This window comes from Notamacropus eugenii, chromosome 1 (assembly GCF_028372415.1).
Source record: "Notamacropus eugenii isolate mMacEug1 chromosome 1, mMacEug1.pri_v2, whole genome shotgun sequence".
Lineage (NCBI taxonomy): Eukaryota > Metazoa > Chordata > Mammalia > Diprotodontia > Macropodidae > Notamacropus > Notamacropus eugenii.
In genome coordinates, this window is record NC_092872.1 from 45,423,172 (window position 1) to 45,441,499 (window position 18,328).

General features: G+C 36.7%; 1 protein-coding gene across 3 annotated transcripts in view; it reads left to right on the top strand.

Moving 5' to 3' along the window:
* KATNIP (katanin interacting protein) overlaps positions 1–18,328 on the top strand; it is a 213,207-nt gene that overhangs the window by 76,968 nt on the left and 117,911 nt on the right. For all 3 annotated transcript variants that reach the window (XM_072598101.1, XM_072598109.1, XM_072598116.1), the window contains one exon: positions 9,224–9,355. In XM_072598101.1, coding sequence (XP_072454202.1) covers positions 9,224–9,355 — 132 coding nt within the window. The remainder of the gene's footprint in view (positions 1–9,223; positions 9,356–18,328) is intronic.

The following is an 18,328-nucleotide window of genomic DNA, read 5'->3' on the forward strand; positions in this document are numbered from 1 at the left end:
GTCAGACTCCTGATACTGCAGAGATGTTGTAGCTGGTTATATATGCATTCATGCTTCTACTTGACACTTTCTTTGCATCATATCTATGTGTTAGAGCTTCTTCTGCTGTCAGCAGATTAAGATTTATGGTTGCTATAGCCTTGTAATACTTGGGTGGACAGCAAACTAATAGGCAATGTAGTCATTTACCAAAACTCTGTCAGATTTGATGAACATCATCAAATGTTAACCTTAAATTGGTAGTGAAAGGACTACCCTTCCAGCAATTTATTGTGGTATGGGCTTTACTGAAGATCTCTACAGAAAGTTCACCCCAATTATTAAACACTGATTTTTGCCTTCACTATAATGCCTCTCCTGTTTCCAACAGAGATCCAGGTTGCCTAGCCATGATCCTGTATTCTCCAAGGAGGCAATCTCACAAATTAAATTGAGGAAAAGGTTTTTAATCTTTCCCTTTTTATTCTGGTTCTCAGCTTTTAAGATAGTTTGTCTAATCAATAAGACTGATTGTTCTGATATTATTAGCACCATTTTTGTTGTTATCGTTCAGTTGTTTCAGTCATGTCTGACTCTTCCTGACCCCATTTTGGGTTTTCTTGGCAAAGATGTTGGAATGATTTACCATTTCCTTCTCTAGCTCATTTTACAGATGAGGAAATTGAGGTAAAATGGGTTAAGTGACTTGCCCAGGGTCATATAGCTAGTAAGAGTTTGAGGCCAGATTTGAACTCCAGAATGTGCATCTTCTTGACTTGAAGCCCCAGTAGTGTATTCACTGCGTCACCTAACCGCCCATTTTACAGATGAGGAAACTGAATCTTTGAGCAGCAAAAACACTTGCTCATGATCACACAATAAGTGGATAGCAGAGTTAAACCCAGACACAGGCCCCTTGACTGTCTTATATTATTTTCATTGCATCACAGCTCTCTATGAAGGTTTGTGAAATAGCTCAGAGAGAGCAGGTGTTTGTAACTTTCGTTTTGTTAAGACAGAAGGACAGAATGTCATCAGACAAATGCTGCTCTGAGAGTCATAGAACCATGAAAGGCACCTCAGACCACTGAGTTCAACTCCCTCATTTTGCAGGTGATGAAACTGAGGCAAAGAGAGATTAAATAACTTGCCCAAGAGTAGCACAGCTAGTAAATGGCTAAGACAGGCTTTCCACCCAGTCAGTGCTTTACTCAGTAGCAGTCTGCCTTTTCTCACTCATCTGAATTTGGTGCTTCAGCACTATGTAGTATCCAGTCTCCACTTTGTTAATTTGTTTATGAGATGTTGCTCCACAAAGTGATCATTAGGTATTTGTATGCTTACCTACTTGAGGTCAAGATTTTTGTCTGCTTTTTCTTTTTTATATTCCATCCTCCATAGTCTCCGGAGTTTTTTACGTAGCAGATTCATTATTTCCACAGTAGGGACTTAGTAAATAATCGAACCTTATAAGTTGTAGAAGTTTTGGGTTTTTTTAAAATGATTTTACATATATTGTCCCACTTGATTTAAGCCTCACAACAATTCTGTGAGGCTGGCATATGCCATTATTATATCCGTTTTGCAGATAAGGAAACGAAGGCTCAGAGAAATAATGTGACTTGCCTAGGGTCACATGACCTTATGTGGTAGGAACTAGAAAAAACCAAGGACCTCTTATTTCTAGTTTATCATTCTTTCCTCTATACTATGCTTTTTCACACATGATCTAGTTATAGACATGCTTTTTGAAAGGAAAAGGACCTTTGAGATCATCTCATTTAGCCCCCTCATCTTACAGTTGGGGAGACTAAGGCACAAAGAGGGAAAATAGCCACACAGATAATTTGTTGCAGAATCAACACTAGAACTTTGGTCTCTTGACTGCCTCTCCCATGCTCTCTGTACTTGGGCAGGCCACCTCATTTCTTTGTAAACTGAGGATAATAATATCTGTGATACTTCACAGAATGCTTGTGAAAATTGCCTGGAATAATATATGCAAACTTTAAAGTATTGTACAAATGTCAGCTATTATTTTTATCTCAGTTAATATAAGATCTCATTTTCTTCACTGGATGCAATAGTAACCAGGAGATCATAGCATCGTAGGTTTAGAACTAGAGCGTAGGGGTTAGCTAGTTCAAATTTCTCATTTTATGGATGAAGAAACTGGGGTTGAGAGATATTAAGTGACTTTCTCAGGGTCACTCAAGTAGTAAATGGGAGAGAAAGGATTTGAACCCAAGTCCTTTGACTCTGAATCCTTTGCTCTTCCACTGTAGACACCACAGTCTCATGTATGGTCTTTCTCAGTTCTTTCCGTTTACTTCTTGCTTGAGAGGGTCTATTCAATGTGCTAGAGGCCTTTCTCTGGACCTCATCTTATTTTGTAGATAGTAACAGAACAATTTGGCTGTTCATTTCTTATCCTTCACTCTGACCACTCGATCAACCCACCTCCTTTTTGGCCATACATGTGATAGATAGATGATGGAAAGGCTTTATGCCATTTCCCTAATGATTTCATCATTGACTTGCTGCAGCATCTATCATTCTTGCATATCTATTCATCTTTCCATTGCTCTTTGGGCCACAGATAGCTTTGATTTTCCAGAGGTTGTTATGTTCTGTGATTCATAGGCATATAGCGTTACTCTAGGAGTATTCATAATTTAAGTGATGGATTATTGCAGTAAGGCACTGTTTAGAATCATTAAAAGTGCAATACAATTTTCCAAATGTTGCCTCCCATACTTTCAGCTTCCTATTCTCTTCTGAGCTTAGTTGATTATGTGCAGTGCCTGTCCAATACAGATGTTTTGATGGACTCAAACTCAAAGGAATATTGATCTAATTGTACTCATAATCTGGGCAATTTGTTTTCATCATCCGCTTGGTTTTTCCTGTGTGGATTACTAAATAAATCTGCTTTTAGTGGTCATGTATCTGAATGAATGAATGCATAAATAAGTAGCAAGTGCTTAACATCTGTTGGGCGCTGTGCTAGGCACCAGAGATACAAACATAGGAAACAAAACAAACTGTCCTCAGGCAGTGAACATTCTCGTAGAAGAAGAAAACACATAAGGGGAAGATATGCAGTGGTGTGGTTTCTAATTGGCAAGTAAGTGATGTGGAGACCTGGTTCTGGGCAAGATAAGGCAGAATGTCACCAATAGAGACTAGGTTGGTTCCAGAGGCATTCTGCTGTTATGATGAGAGGGAGAGGAGAAGACTGTAGATGCTGACTGGAAATGACCGAGACAAGATGCCCTGAAATGTTCTGGAGCTTAATGCAGTCAGCCCCAAATCATATGTAAACAGAAGCACTTAGACAATTCTGCCTTCCATATGTAGTCCCACCACCATTTGAACTTTGCCTAGTACATCCTCCATGACACTAATAAACACCTTTGCTCACCTTTGACCAATGTATATCTCTGTTTTATACTTCACTTAATATTGATAGGGAATAGTTGAATAGTTGTTTCTGATTTTATTTATCAATGAATTTTGAATGATCTTACCATATATATATGGGAGACACCTATTGCATTTTGTGCTGCCAAATCAGATGCTTTTTATAATCTACAATGAACCCAGTGGGATCTTGTATTCTTTGTATTTTGTAGTCATTTGCATAACTATGAATATGTAATGTATGGTAGAAAATTGTCTGAGAAAACTGGCATTTTCCCTTCCATTGTTCTCATCAAGCATATTTGCATAGAGCATTCTCACAAAGATTATGAGTGGAGTAAGTCAGCATGTGAGTGGGTAGTTGCTGTTGTTATAAAATTAGTGATTATTTTTCCATTCTTTGAAATCTTCCCCATTTTGGAGTCTCTTGAAAATCAATCCCTGAGTGCCTTTAAAAATTGTGTGGCCTCCAACACAAGTTTACTGTACCTAACTATATTTTCTTGAGTGCCATTCCTCTCCAATAGCACATCAAGTACTGAGGTAGGAGCATTTAAATATGGTAGATCTATTGTAATAAATGACAAAAATACAACCCTGTAGCTATGCTAAAGAAATCTGTTCCATTTTACTTGTACTTGTATGCTCTTCCCAGTTTTATTTACAAATGCTTTTTAAATGACTTGGCTTTGTTAGATCTAGCAGCAAGCTAGTGAAGAATCTGAGATTTGGAAGGGCCTGTGCTCTTTAGGGCCAAGTAGAACAAGTTTGTTCCTGCTTCCAAAATTAGCTCTTCAGACACTTAAAGATAGCTATCATCTCCATTCTAAATTTCACTTCTTCAGGTTTAATATCCCTAATTCCTTCAACCAATCTTTGAATGGTAAGATCTCTAATCTTTTCACCATCCTGGATAACTTCTCTGTAGAACTTGGGTGTCTTAAGAGTCACCAAGTCTGTTCCTTTTAGTGAGATGAAGGTCCTCCACACCTCACCATCTTCCCTGCCACAGTATCTGATGGTCTTCCTAGGCCTTACCATCTCACCTGCCTAAATCCAAGTTTAATTTTCTTTCTACTATACCAAGCTGCCTCATGTAAGAGGATTAGGGTACAGGGAGGGATAAAAGAAAAAGAAGATTCCTGAGATATTTCTCCTCCTTAGAAATTATCTTGGTTATTCCAGCATAGCTTACTAACTGTGGACATAGATAAACATAGTAAAAAGAAAACTTATTTATCTCTGCCCTTCCACAAAGCTGTTATAGCTCAATCAATGAATTACTGTCTTGGTTAAGATAATTGTCAAATATGTATGCATACACATACATACATATAAATACATATATACCATTGAAATGTATTATAACATGGCAGAAAATTAGCAATTCAGACACATTTTCAGATGTGAAGGAATTGGGTCTTTAGTGAATCTAGGAGATTAAATTGGTGTTAAATATTTGCATTTTCCTGGGGATCAGCTGTAGTATCAGGAAAAAGAGGTGGATGTTGTTTCTTGTTTTTATTTTTTATTTTTGAGACTGAATTTCTCTGTCTTGCCCAGATAGGAAGTGCAGTGAGCACCACATGGTCCAACCCCACTGATGATTTGCAAGTAAGCTTGACCTGCTCTGTTTCCAACAGGAAATGGCCAGATCAGCCTACCTTCGGCAGCCTGGTGGCCTCTTGCTCCTGGGAGCTTACCATATTGATGCCATACTTAGTATAGACAATCAATCAGTTTTAGCCCGACTGCAACTCAGAACTACCAAACTCAAGTAATCCACCAAACTCAACCACCCCAGAAGCAGAGTATATACTCTGTAGTGTATACCACGATGCCTTATAAGGTGGGTTCTGGTTAGGAAGTACCTGAAGAATGGCAGTGGTTGAAAGGTGCAGTACTAGGCACCAAAGTACCAGGCAAAGGCAGTGGAAGAGCCCTGGCATTGAAGTCCAAAGATTTGTGTTAAATCTCAGCTCTGCATGTGGTGACCTTGGACAAGTTTTTTAACTTCTCAGGTCCTCCTCTGTTGATCCTCATGGTCTCAATGGTCCCCTCTGGCTATGAACATTCTTCTGTTTTGTAATATTTTTATTCATTTTGTTAAATGTTTCCCAATTACATATACTTTTTTAAAACATTTATTGTCTCCCTCTGTCTCCTCTCCCCGACTCTTGAGAATGCAAGCAGTATAATATTGATGTATGATATACATGAAGTCATGCAAAACATATTTCCATATTAGTCATGTTGCAAAAGAAAACATACACAAAAAACTCCAAGAAATATAAAAAAAGTTTTTTGAAAATGTGTACTTTAAACTGCACTCATTGTTCATCACTCATTCATCTCGCTGGAGGTGGATAGCATTTTTCAACATGCATCCTTTAGAATCATCTTAGGTCATTGTCTTGATGAGAGTAGTCAAGTTTTTCACAGTTGATCATTGTTACAGTGTTTTCCTGGTTCTTCTCACTTCGCTTTGCATCAGTTCATATGAGTCTTCCCAGGTTTTTCTGAAATCATCCTGCTTGTTATTTTTTAACACAATAGTACTCCATCACAATTATATACTACAGCTTGTTCAGCCATTTCCTTCAGCCATTCTCTTCAATTTCGAATTTTTTGCCATGATAAAAAGAGTTGCAATAAATATTTTTATGCATATAGATCCTTTTCCTTTTTTATTTCTAAATCTCTTTGGGACGTAGTTTTAGTGTTGCTAGGTCAAAAATGTAGTTTTATAGTCCTTTGGACATAGTTCTAAATTGTTCTCTGGAATGGTCAGACTGGGCCACAACTCCATCAGCAGTGCAAAATTTCCCAATTTTTCCATATCTCCTTCTGCATTTGTCATTTTCCTTTTCTGTCAACTGATCTGAGAGGTGTGAGACCTCTCAGAAAGTTGTTTTACTTTGCATTTTCTAACACATTGTTATTCAGAACATTTTTTCCCCATGTGGCTATGGATAGCTTTGTTTTTTTCTTCTGAAAATTGCATGTTCGTATATTCTTTGACAATTTATAAATTTGGATAATGGCTCTTATTTGTTTTTTTTTAATAAATTTGGCTCAGTTATGAAATATTTGAGAAAGGAAACTTTTATCAGAGAAACATTCTATAAGATTTTCCTCCCATGGTTTCCTGTTTTCCTTCTAATTTTGAGACATTAGTTTTGCTTGTGTAAAAACTTTATCATTTCATATATTCAGAATTATCTATTTTACTTCCTGTACCTTCTCTCTCTCTTGTTTGGTCATAAACTCTTTCCTTATCTGTAGACTTGATAGTATCAACTTTCATGTCTAAATCATTTATTTGTTTTGATCTTATAGTACATAGGGAAAAATGTTGGTCTATGCAAAGTTTCTTCAAAATTGCTTTCTAGTTTTTCCAGTAATTTTTGTCAAATTGTGAGTTCTTACCCTCAAAACTTAGATCTTTGATTTTATCAAACACAAGATTACTTTGGTCATTTAGTACTGTGATTATGAACCTAATCTATTCCACTGATCCATCACTCTATTTCTTAGCCAGGATCAGATTGTTTTCATGATTATTGCTTTGTAACATAGTTTGAAATCTGGTACTGCTAGGGCTGACTTCCTTCACACCTTTTGTTCTCCCAGGTGAATTTTGTGATTTTTTTTTTTTTGTAACTCTATAAAACAATTCGTTTGTAGTTTGGTATGGCACCGAATAAGTAAATTAATTTAGGTAGAATCTTCATTTTTATTATATTGGCTTGACCTGCACATGAGCAGTTGATAGTTTTACAGTTATTTATATCTGCCTTTATTTGTGTGAAAAGTATTTTGTAATTGTGCTTATATCATCCTTGGGTTGGATTGGCAGGTAGACTTCATAGTATTTTATATTGCCTGCAGTTATTTTAAATGGAATTTTTCTTTCTATCTCTTCTTGATTGGTTTTTTGAAAGTATTTAGAAATGCTGATGATTTATGTAGGTTTATTTTATATCCTGTAACTTTGCTGAACTTGGTAATTGCATGATCTTCACTGTGGCTCCAGGATATTTGAATGTTTTTTCCCCTGGCTACTTGACGTAGTTTCTGTTTGACATAGGAGTTCTAGAATTTGGCTATAGTATTTACCCTGAGAGTTTTCATTTTGGGATCTCTTTCAGAATCAATGGATTCTTTCCAGATTAATTTTACCCTATGGTTCTGGAATATGGGGGCAGTTTTTCTTTATAATTTCTTAAAATGTGATTTCTAGTCTCCTTCTTTGATCATGGCTTTCAGGTAATCCAATAATTCTTAAATTATCTCTTCTTGGCTTGCTTTCCAAGTCAGTTGTTTTTCTGATGAAGTATTTCATATTTCTTCCTTTTTTTCATTCTTTTGACTTTGTTTTATTGTTTCTTGATGTCTCATTGAGTCATTAGTTTCCACTTACCTAATTCTTATTTTTAAGGAATTATTTTCTTCAGTGAGCTTTTGAAGTCAATTTTCTTTTTCCATTTGGCAAATTCTGCTTTTTAAAAAGTTATTTTCATCAATGAAGTTTTGTACCTCTTTCTCCATTTGACTAGTTCTGATTTTTAAGGTATTATTTTCTTCACTATTTTTGTGCCTCTTTTACCAAGCTGTTAATTGTCTTTTTTGTGATTTTCTTGTATTACTTTCATTTTTTACTCAGTTTTTCCTCTACCACACCATTTCATTTTTTTTCCCTTTGAATCATTTCTTGTAGTTGTTTTGTCATCATTGTTTTCTGATTGTATATCTTAATTCTCCCTGTCACCCCAGTAGCTTTTTATGGTTAGGTTCTTATTTTGTTGTTTGATCATTTTTCCAGCCTATTTCTTGACTTTGAACTTTATTAAATTTGGGCTCTATGCTTGGTGTGGAAGTGGGGTGGTAGATGAGGGGCAGTCCAAAGCTAGAAGCTTTTTCATGCTGCTATTTTCAGAGCTAGTTCTGGGAGCTTGGAAGTTTTCAGTGCTACCAAGGTAGTGTGATTTGGGAATTGGTGTGATCACTACCCTCCTGCTCTAAGCTCTGATCCTTTGATTAGATCTGATCCCCTGATCCAGGAAGGGCCCCAATCCCTTGGGATTTCAATCAATACTGTTCCTCAGGACCCCTGCTCCATTGTGACCAAAAGTTCACCTTTCTACCCTTGAACTTTGATCCACAAGTGGGTATGGAGTTAACAAACTGTATCTAGTCCTGCATCCATGCTACCACAGAGTCCATTTTCCTGATCATTTACTGACTCCCCTTACCATCTCTGTCTTGAGAGTTCCCAGAGCTGCTGCTGCTTCTGTTGCCATCATTTAGTCCAACCACAGCTTTTGTGTCCACATGGGCTTCAGGTCAACCTCTCCTTCCAACCTCCTAAGTTGTCTTTGGCTGAAAGAATATCTCACCCTGACCTTTTGTTGACCTTGCCTCTCCAAATTTCAAGTTGAGGCATTATTTTAAAGTTGTTTGGAGGGGAGTGCTGGAAGAGCTTGGCTGAGTGTTTCCTCCGTTCTGCTACCTTGGCTCCACCCACTCTGAACATTCTGTGGTTATGCGTTTCAGCTTTAGACACTAGTCTTGGTTCAGCTGGCAAAGTGGAAAACCACTCTGAGACAGCTTTTCCTCTTTGAGACTAATTAGGATTTTATTGTGTGCTTTCACGTAGTGCAAATCTTATTTCTAAAATAGAACTAAGTCCATGCAATAAAACCCTGCTAAAATATGGTTATCATGTAAAATATTTGTCCCTGTCCCACAGCTGCAGTCTGCAGTATGAGAAAGGAATTTCACTGTATAGCTAAACTTTTTTTTTAATTTTCACTTATAGAAGTCTGTACAGATTAGAACTGAAGCTGGACCCCGACTCTATCTTGACCCACCTCCCGACTTTGCTGAGGATTTTGAAAGAAATCAGCAAGTGAACATCAAGACAAAGGATTTTCCTCGGGATTTTTCCCAGGTATGAATGTGCCATGCTGTGAAACTAATGGCCAGGCTTAGATAATCGTAATAATGGTAGCTCACATTTTTATAGTGCTTTAAGGTTTAGGTATTGGGTTTAAATCATGAAGTTCTTACTCTGATAATGACATAGGAAAGCTTTTGACTAACTAGAAGAATTTTAGACTTCTGACTTCCCACCTATAATACTTTTGTCTTTCCTGATTGCCATCTCATTTTGTGAATGTCACATTGTACTCGCATTGCCATCCTTAGTCTTTGGCACTTTATAATCTTCCCTTAGAGGTATCTTTGTACTTTTGTCATGTACTGTACAAAGCTGAGTTCAAGGGCTATCTCCTATCCAAGGGCCTATCCTGATCCTCCTGCTCCTAGAGTCTTCTCCTAGGAAACTACTTTGTTTTCTATTCTGAATAGATAATTTATATTTACTTTTCTTGTAGGCATCATTTCTTCCCAGGAGAACTTAAGCTTTTTGAGAGCAGGGACTGTTTCATTTTAGTCTCTGTATCCTTGGCTCTTAGAACCATACCTGGCACATAGTAGGTGATTCATAAATGCTTTTTCTATCGATTATCAAGCATTGATTAAGAACCTACCATAGGGTCATTGCATTATGGTTTAGAGTTGGAAAGGACCTTCTAGCCAAACCCTCTCCATTTTTGAATTGGGGAAATTGAGGCCCACAGAGGTTAACTTGGACCCAAAAGGTGACTAAGTTGAAGAGATGAACCCGTAGGTGCCCAAGTTTACACAGGTAATAAGTGGCAGAGCCATTTGAACTCAGGTTTTATGACTCCAGATCCAACTGCATCAACCAGGCACATTCATTGTAGAATTCATGAAAAGTAGTAGATACAAAAGCTAAGTTAGTGAGCCATGGTAGCTCAAATTCAAGTTCTTTAATTTAGGAAGTGGTGACATTTCCCTTACTAGCATTCTCTCAACCATATTGTACATTATGTATATTTTATGGTCTCACAAGTATAGTAAAATCCTGTCTTAACATAATAACATTGTAGACAAAATGTTGATTTCATGAAATGAACCTGACTAGAAAAAAAGATTTAAATAATATTTGAGTATTGCATGTAATTAAAATTGTTATGATAGTAAAAATTCCAACAAAAATGAACAATCAAATAAATAGACTAAATTAGAAATAAAATCACACGTAAAAGTATAAACCCCATGCTATTTGCATTTTGATAGCAGGAAAAAATAAATTTTAAGAAAATAGCATCTTCTTTTCTCTGTTCCCTTCCAATGTATTTCTGTTTATTTACTTGTACAGTTTTGCTGGTGTTATTACTTCTATTATCTAGGCATCATAATATAGATTGCAGCTCTGAATCTGCTTTTCTCTTCATCATTTCAAAGAAGTTTATCCATATTTCTTTGCAGTCTTCATATTTGTCATTTTTTATGACATAGTAATATTCTATTACGATGATACATCAAACTTTATTCAGCCACTTAGCAAATCATTAATTGTATGAATTATTCCCAGACAACATTGTTTACTGATGAAGCCTCTATGAATTTTTTATATAAATCCGTTTAATTCAACAAATATTTACCTAATGATTGCTCTATTCAAGACACTGTGCTAGATACTGTTTATACTAAGACAAAAACAGAAAAGTCTCTGTCCTCAAAGAGCCTGGGTTCTTAGAGGGAAGCAACAGGTACAAAGATAAGAAAATGCAAGATAATTTAGGTTGGAAGACAGTGACAGAAGCTGAGAATGCTGAGTCCTGAGGGCAGGGAAGGATTCCAGGTGTGAACAATGGCCTGTTTGAAAGTATGGAAATGGCATGTTAAGTTCAGGGAACAACCATGTTGATTCGTGAGTCCAGTTTGGCTAGAATGTATAATACATGAGGGGAGTAATAGGAAATAATGTTTTCTAGATAGATTGAAGCAAGATTGTGGAGGACCTCAAATGCCATTATCTGATCTTAACCTCTTGTCTTTGCATTTGCTCAATCCCTCCTAGAAGTATAGCTCATTTACTGCAGCCTCCAGCCACTCCACCCTCCCTTTATTCTCAAGCCACCCTTAGTCCTGCTCTGAGCCCATTTTCCTCTGTTTAAAGTCTTAGTGCTATATTTAAACAGTTCAACTAGGATAGAGACTTTGGAGACTCCCTTGCTTGAGGAATGAGAGAGGAATGATGGCCCAGCAAAAGAAACAGAGGAATCTTCAGGACAGTACATTTCAATGTCCATTATCATGAAATCCATTGTCCCCTTGTCCAGTTACCACTGATCCCTTTTCAGATTCAAGCCTTGGATTACCCTACCACCTGTTTCCTTCTCTACTTCTACTCGAGTACTGTTGAGTGCTCCTGAAGGAAATCACATAGCCCTGCTGCTTGGGTGCTCTACCAGTTTACATGATAGAATTCTAACTGAGGCCCTCCGTAACACACTTCAGTCCTTTTTACTCATTCCTTTCCATATATTATGTTTCAGACCTTCTCTTTTCTCAAGCTACCTGTGTCCCATCCACTCCCAGAGGAGAGTACCTTGGCTCACATTTAGCTCAGAAAATCAAAGTTGTCTTTCATTAGCTTCCCCCCAAATCCTACACCTCAGGTCTCTTTGACATCCTCCCCCATTATTCTCTTCTTATTTGTTCTTATCTCAGAGAAAAGCCTTCCTGTCATGGCTAATCCCCTTCTTGTTCCCTTGATCTTACCCCCTTCCTTTCTCCTCCTTCTCTTTATAATCTTCAGTCTCTAGCCACTGGCTTCTTTCCTGCAGTTTTCAAATGTGCCCAGATCTGTCCTATCCTTAAAAAAATCTTTACTTAACTTTGACATCCCCTCAAGCTAATGTCCTCTACCTTTCCTTTATCCTGCCATACTCCAAGAAAAAAAGCCATCTGTAGCATTGTCTTCACTTCCTCAGATCCCCCTCACTTTTTAACCCCTTCTCATCTCATATTCATTTCTACTATGTATCTCACTGTACACTCTACAAAATCATCCACTGATGTCTTCATTGCGAAGTTGAGTTGTCTTTTCTCTGAGCCTCTTTGTCCTCTTTGTAGCATTTGACAATGATGCTCACTCCTTCTTCCTCAACACCCTCTCTTCCATGAGTGATCGTGACCCTGCTCTCTTTTACTCTTACCTGTCTAACCATTCCTTCTCAGTCTTGTTTGATAGGTTACCATCCATGTCCCATTTCCTAACTCTGGGGGTTCCCCAAAGCTTCATCCTGGACCCTCTTCACTTCTCTTTCTACATTCTATTTTGGTGATCAATCTCATTAGCCCCGATAGATGCTCCTCTCTCTATGCTGTTGACTCCTAAATCTATGTATCTAGTTCTCTTCTCTCTTCTGATCTCCAGTCCTCTCTCACCAACTGCCGGTTGTATGTATTCATCCAGAAATCCCATAGACTTCTCAAACCCAGCATGTCCAAAACAGCACTCAGGCTCATGGATATAGAAGTGAAAGGGACCTCAGAGGCCATCCACTGTAACCCTCATTGAATTTATATATTTATATTGTCTGCATTGAAGGCTTGATAGAGGTCAAGAGAGGGACCTTTCAGGAGGTATAACAGAGAAATGTCATTGAAGAATAGCAGATTGGTGTGCAGTGGTGAGGACCCATTTGAGGTAGCACATATGTGGTAAATAGTATTGCTTTTCTTATTAATAGGATAAAGCTTATCCTTACTTAAAACTGTAGCATTGAGACAACTGATATGTAGCATTGAGTCAAATGATATGATCAGTTTTGAAACTCTAATTATATAATGACAGCCTAGTCTCCAAAACGCCTAAGCACTATTTGTAGTGCCACTGGTACTGTAATAGCATTCCTGTTTTCATCCCTGCAGGTCTGATAATATTGTGTTTTATCATTTTAAACTATTTTTATCAATTTGATGGGCTTAACATAGCACTGAAATTATTTTATCACATGTTCTTTTATTAAAATTTGAAGAATTTTTCAAGTGGTTATTAGCAATTTGTTTCCTAATTTGTGGATTGCATGGTTATATCCATTTGCCATTTATACATTTGAAGAATGGAAAATACGTTTAAAAATTTTGTATCAGTTCTATATGTATTCTGGACATAGAGTTTTTATCAACTATATTAATACAAAGATTTTTTCCCCCTCAGTGTCATCAGTGGACAGAGCATTTTACTTGGAGTCAGGAGGTCCTAAGTTCAGATCTAACCTCAGAAACTTAATAGCTCTGTGATGCTGGAAGTCACTTAATCTCTCTATGCCTCAGTTTTCTCATCTGTAAAAGGAGAATGATAATAGTAGAACCTAAACTCCCAACATTTTTGTGAGGATAAAATCATGTTTGTAAAGTTTTTTTCCAAACATTAAGGTCTTATGCAAAATACTATTATTGGTAGTAGTAAAAACAATAATAAAATATAATTTCAATAATTTTATTTATAGTACATCTTAAAGTCTGAGAGGACAGGCCTCCTTTTTGTAGTTCCACTTGCTATCTTGCCCAATTATTTTTCTGTGTAAATTTTGTTATTTTTTATATTTTTGGAGTAGTAGATAGAAATTTTCACCTTGAAGTTAGGAAAACCTGAGTTCAGATCCTGCTTCTAATCCTTATCGGTTGTGTGTACAAGGACAAGTTACTTAATCTCTCAGTGTCAACAGGCAGTTCTTAAAAACTAGAAGTTACAAAGAAGTTGCCATTTTGCATTAGTGGAGGGATTTCCCATACTGGGAATTCCTTACCTCAATGAAATCACAATTTTGGGGTAGATCTGAGTGGAGGCATTATATACATAAACTCTATTAGGCAGCTTATTAATAATTTAATTGGTATTACAATGTATCTTCAAATTAATGTGGGATATATTTAATTTATTTTGGTTTGACATAGCTATGAGTATGGGATAGCCTTCCTGATTATTTAGTCCTTCATTTATTTCTATCAAAATCACTTTATAGTTGTCTTCATATATCTCTTGTTTAAATGTTGATATATTTTGTCATTATTATAAATTATATTTCTTTTTCTATCAATTTTCCTAGTTTTTATTTGTGGTATATAAAAATACAGGTATTTTTATAGATTTATGTTATATGTTGTCACATTTCTTAACTAAACTTCTTAGATTTTCTAAATAAATAATAAGATCATCTGCAAGTAGAGATATTTTAACTTCTTCTTTGTCCCTTAATCTTTTTTTTTCCATCCCGTATTCATAGAGATCAGATTTCGGTTGAGCTCTGGCCTTTTCATCAGGAAAGTCTGGAAATCCTTTGTTTCATTGAATGTCCATCTCCTTCCCTGAAATATTATGCTCAGCTTTGCTGGGTAATTGATCCTTGGTTGTAGTCCCAGCTCCTTTGCCTTATGGAATATTGTATTCCAAACCCTCTGATCTTTTAATGTAGAAGCTGCAAGGTCCTGTGTGATCCTGACTGTAGCTCCTTGATATTTCAATTGTTTCTTTCTGACTGCCTGCAGTATTTTCTCCTTCACTTGATATTTCTGGGATTTGGCAATGATATTCCTTGATGTTTTTAGTTTGCGATACCTTTCAGGAGGTGAACAGTGAATTCTTTTGATGACTATTTTGCCCTCTGGATCTAGGACTTCTGGGCAGTTTGCCTTGATGATTTCTTGGAAGATATTGTCCAGGCTTTTTTTTTCATCATGGCTTTCTGGTAGACCCATAATTCTTAGATTTTCTCTTCTAGATCTATTTGTTTTTCCAATTTGAAATTTTGGTCATTTGTTTTTCCAATTAGATATTTTACATTTTCATCTATCTTTTCATTCTTCAGATTCTGTTTGATTGATTCTTGATGTCTCATTAGCTTGATGAGTCATTAGCTTCTACTTGCCCTATTCTAATTTTTATCAAATTGTTTTCTTCAGTTAACTTTTGCATCTCATTTTCCATCTGTCCAATTGTTCCTTTTAAGGAGTTATTTTCACCAGTTAGGTTTTGTACTTCCTTTTCCATTTGTCCAATTTTCCTTTTTAAGAAGCTGTTCTCTTCAGTGAATTCTTTTTTTCATATTTTTAAAATCATTGGCCAGTTTTTCTTCTATTTCTCTAATTTGGCTTTTAAAATTCTTCTTCAGTTCTTCCAAGAATGCTATCTGGGCTTGAGACCAGTTCATATGCCCTTCTGAAGTTTCAGATGGGAGTACAGTCTCAATGCTGACCTCTTTGGTATTCATGTTTTGGTCCTTGTCCCCATAGAAGGATTCTATGGTCTTTTCTTTTCTGCTTTGCTCATGATGATCACTCTTTTCCTGGCTTTTAAAGCAAATCTCTGCTTTTGGGGCACAAAGGATTCTGTCCCACAGTTCTTATGCCTTGAACTTGAGGCTTTGTGTGTTGTGGCCTCTGGTTTTTTCAGCTAAAAGCTAAAATGCTGCAGCTTACCTGGTGCTGAGCTGAGTAGTGTTGGAAAGCAGAGGCCAGGTGAAGTCTTTCTGGGTTTCTCCAGAGTTACCCTGGAGCTAGTTGCTTTAAGTGTGGGAGAGGGGTGGTCTGGCCACAAGAGGTCTCCTCTCCTGAGCTAGAGCATAAGCAAGTTCAGTTGTTGATGATTCTGTCTGCGCTAGTGTCTTCCCAATTCCCCTGGGGTGCTAAGCCATGTCTGGGATCCTAGTGTTGGTGGTTGTGGGCCCCACCTCCCTGGGGCTCAGAATTTCCTCCCAGTTTGCTGAGGTGGGACAGTCTAGCACAGCTCTGGTCCTGTGCTGGTCCCCTTCAGCCACAGCAAGAGGGACCCTCCTTGGTGATTTTCCTAGCCTCATGGGCTAAAAGACTGTTTACCCCTTTGGCTGATCCCACTTTTCCAGGATTTTTCCTGGGGAGATATTCTCTGAGCTCTTCAAGGTCAACAAGGGAAGGAAGATAGCAAGTACCAATCACTCCACGATCTTGGCTTCTGGAAGTTCCTCCTCTAGAGCTCAGATTTCTAAAACTTACTTAAATGGTGTTGTGGATTTAGAGATGGAATGTTCCTATAGATCATGCAATCCAAGTCCCTTATATTATGCCTGAGGTAACTGACTTGTACAAGGTCACAGGAGTTCTTAATGACAAAGCCAACATTCAAGCCCAGGTTGTCTGACTCCCAGTCCATCTGTACAGTTGTCATGGCATATCCCTGCATCCCACCGTTTTGGATAGAATTGCCTTTTATGATCCTTCATTGAATATAGTACTGGTTTTTGGTTTCAAATAACATTTTCTAATTTAAAGCAAAATCCTTATCCCTAAACATTTTAGTATAAGTGGGGTTGTATTTTATCAAAGACATTTTTACAGTGATATATGTGTGATTTTTTTATTAATGACATGATTTATTATACAGATGATTTTTCTAATATTGAACCTTTCCTATATTCCTGGTAACAGTCCTCCATGAATAGAGTGAATAATTTTTTGATACCTTAATGTATTATTCGCCATTGTTTTATTTAGTAGTTATGTGCATCAATATTAATGAATGATAATAGCCTTTCATCTTTTTTTATCTGCCTTTTCCTTGCCAAATTTCATGATCAAAACTTTATTAGCCTCAGAGAAAGAACTGTACAGGTTACTACTGAATTTTGATATGATCTTTTCTTGAGATTCCTGAGCTGCCCTCAGTTTATCTTTTAACATCTTACATTTATCTCTGTTCTAGTTAATTTTACCTTGAGAAATTTCTTGCATTTCAGTACTTGTTTTAGTGTATCTTTATTCTGATGATTTTTCTGATTATGTGATCTTTTTTGAGGGGATAGAGGTCTCATTAAACTTGCTCTTTGCTTTTTTGGTGATTTTTAATTTTTTTGTAGGAATTTTGGACAGTTTTGTTCCTTTTTTGAGAGAGAATGAGAAATCAATTCAACAAACATTTTTAGTCACTTCTTTTGTATAAGATCCTGCCCTAGACTCAGCAGATAACAAAGACAAAAATAAATCAACCTTGCCCTCAAGGGGTCTGTATTCTATTTCAAATTTCCTATTCCATCATCTTCTCAGATGCCCATTTACATAATTGTTATATTATTCGTAGAGGAAAAACAGCATATTTTTTCTCATTGTTCAAATCAAAATTTTTAGTGTAATTTTTTTTTCATTGAAACTCTATAACCCCTGTCACTGCCCTGTGGTTCACAGGAAAGAAAACTAGATTTGGATACCAAAGACCTAGATTTGAATTTCTAAGATTAATTGCCAGTTTCCATTTTGAAGGGAGGATAACACTACCTTTTTCATGGAATAATCTAATGACTTTGTTTCCTAACACATTCCATAAAAGTGTTTTTTAAATTTAAAAGAATTTTACTTAAAATTCTTTGCCATCACAAAAAGACTATAATAGAAGTATGTTTTACATTATGTTTGATAACCTACCTCCTTCACATCATAAACAAAACCACTAGCTTTTTTACTTAAATCAGATTGTACCCTTGTTAGTCACAATTCATTTCAAATAGAGCACTGGTTTTCCATGGTTTGGGAGTCAGGTTTAATCAAGCTCAGTCTTGTTAAACCAACTCAACACAAGTCTTACAAATCATATATCCCTTTAGGGAGACACAGTCCGGTAAATAAGAAGTGTCAAACATGACTGTGACCAACAACACTCCTCAGTGGCCCCTGAACCAGAGTAAGATGTAATTGGGAATTTTTTTTAACAAAATTAATGAAAATTCAACAGAACGTAGATAATGTTAACATGTGGCTTTCTAATTAAAATGTAATTGGGAAGTTTTCAACAAAATTAATAAAACTGCAACAGAACATTGATAATGTTAACATGTGGTTTTCAATATCTAGCACGCAGGGATCCTTATGTATGGTATAGTGGGCCCTGTTTCTAGTTGAATTTGATATTATTGCTGTAAATCACTGCAGATAGGAATGAGAACAGCCATAAAAACTGTCTTCCAGGTCCTCCATATGGGCCTAAGGCTTTCTTTTATTTATACTTTATTGTGCT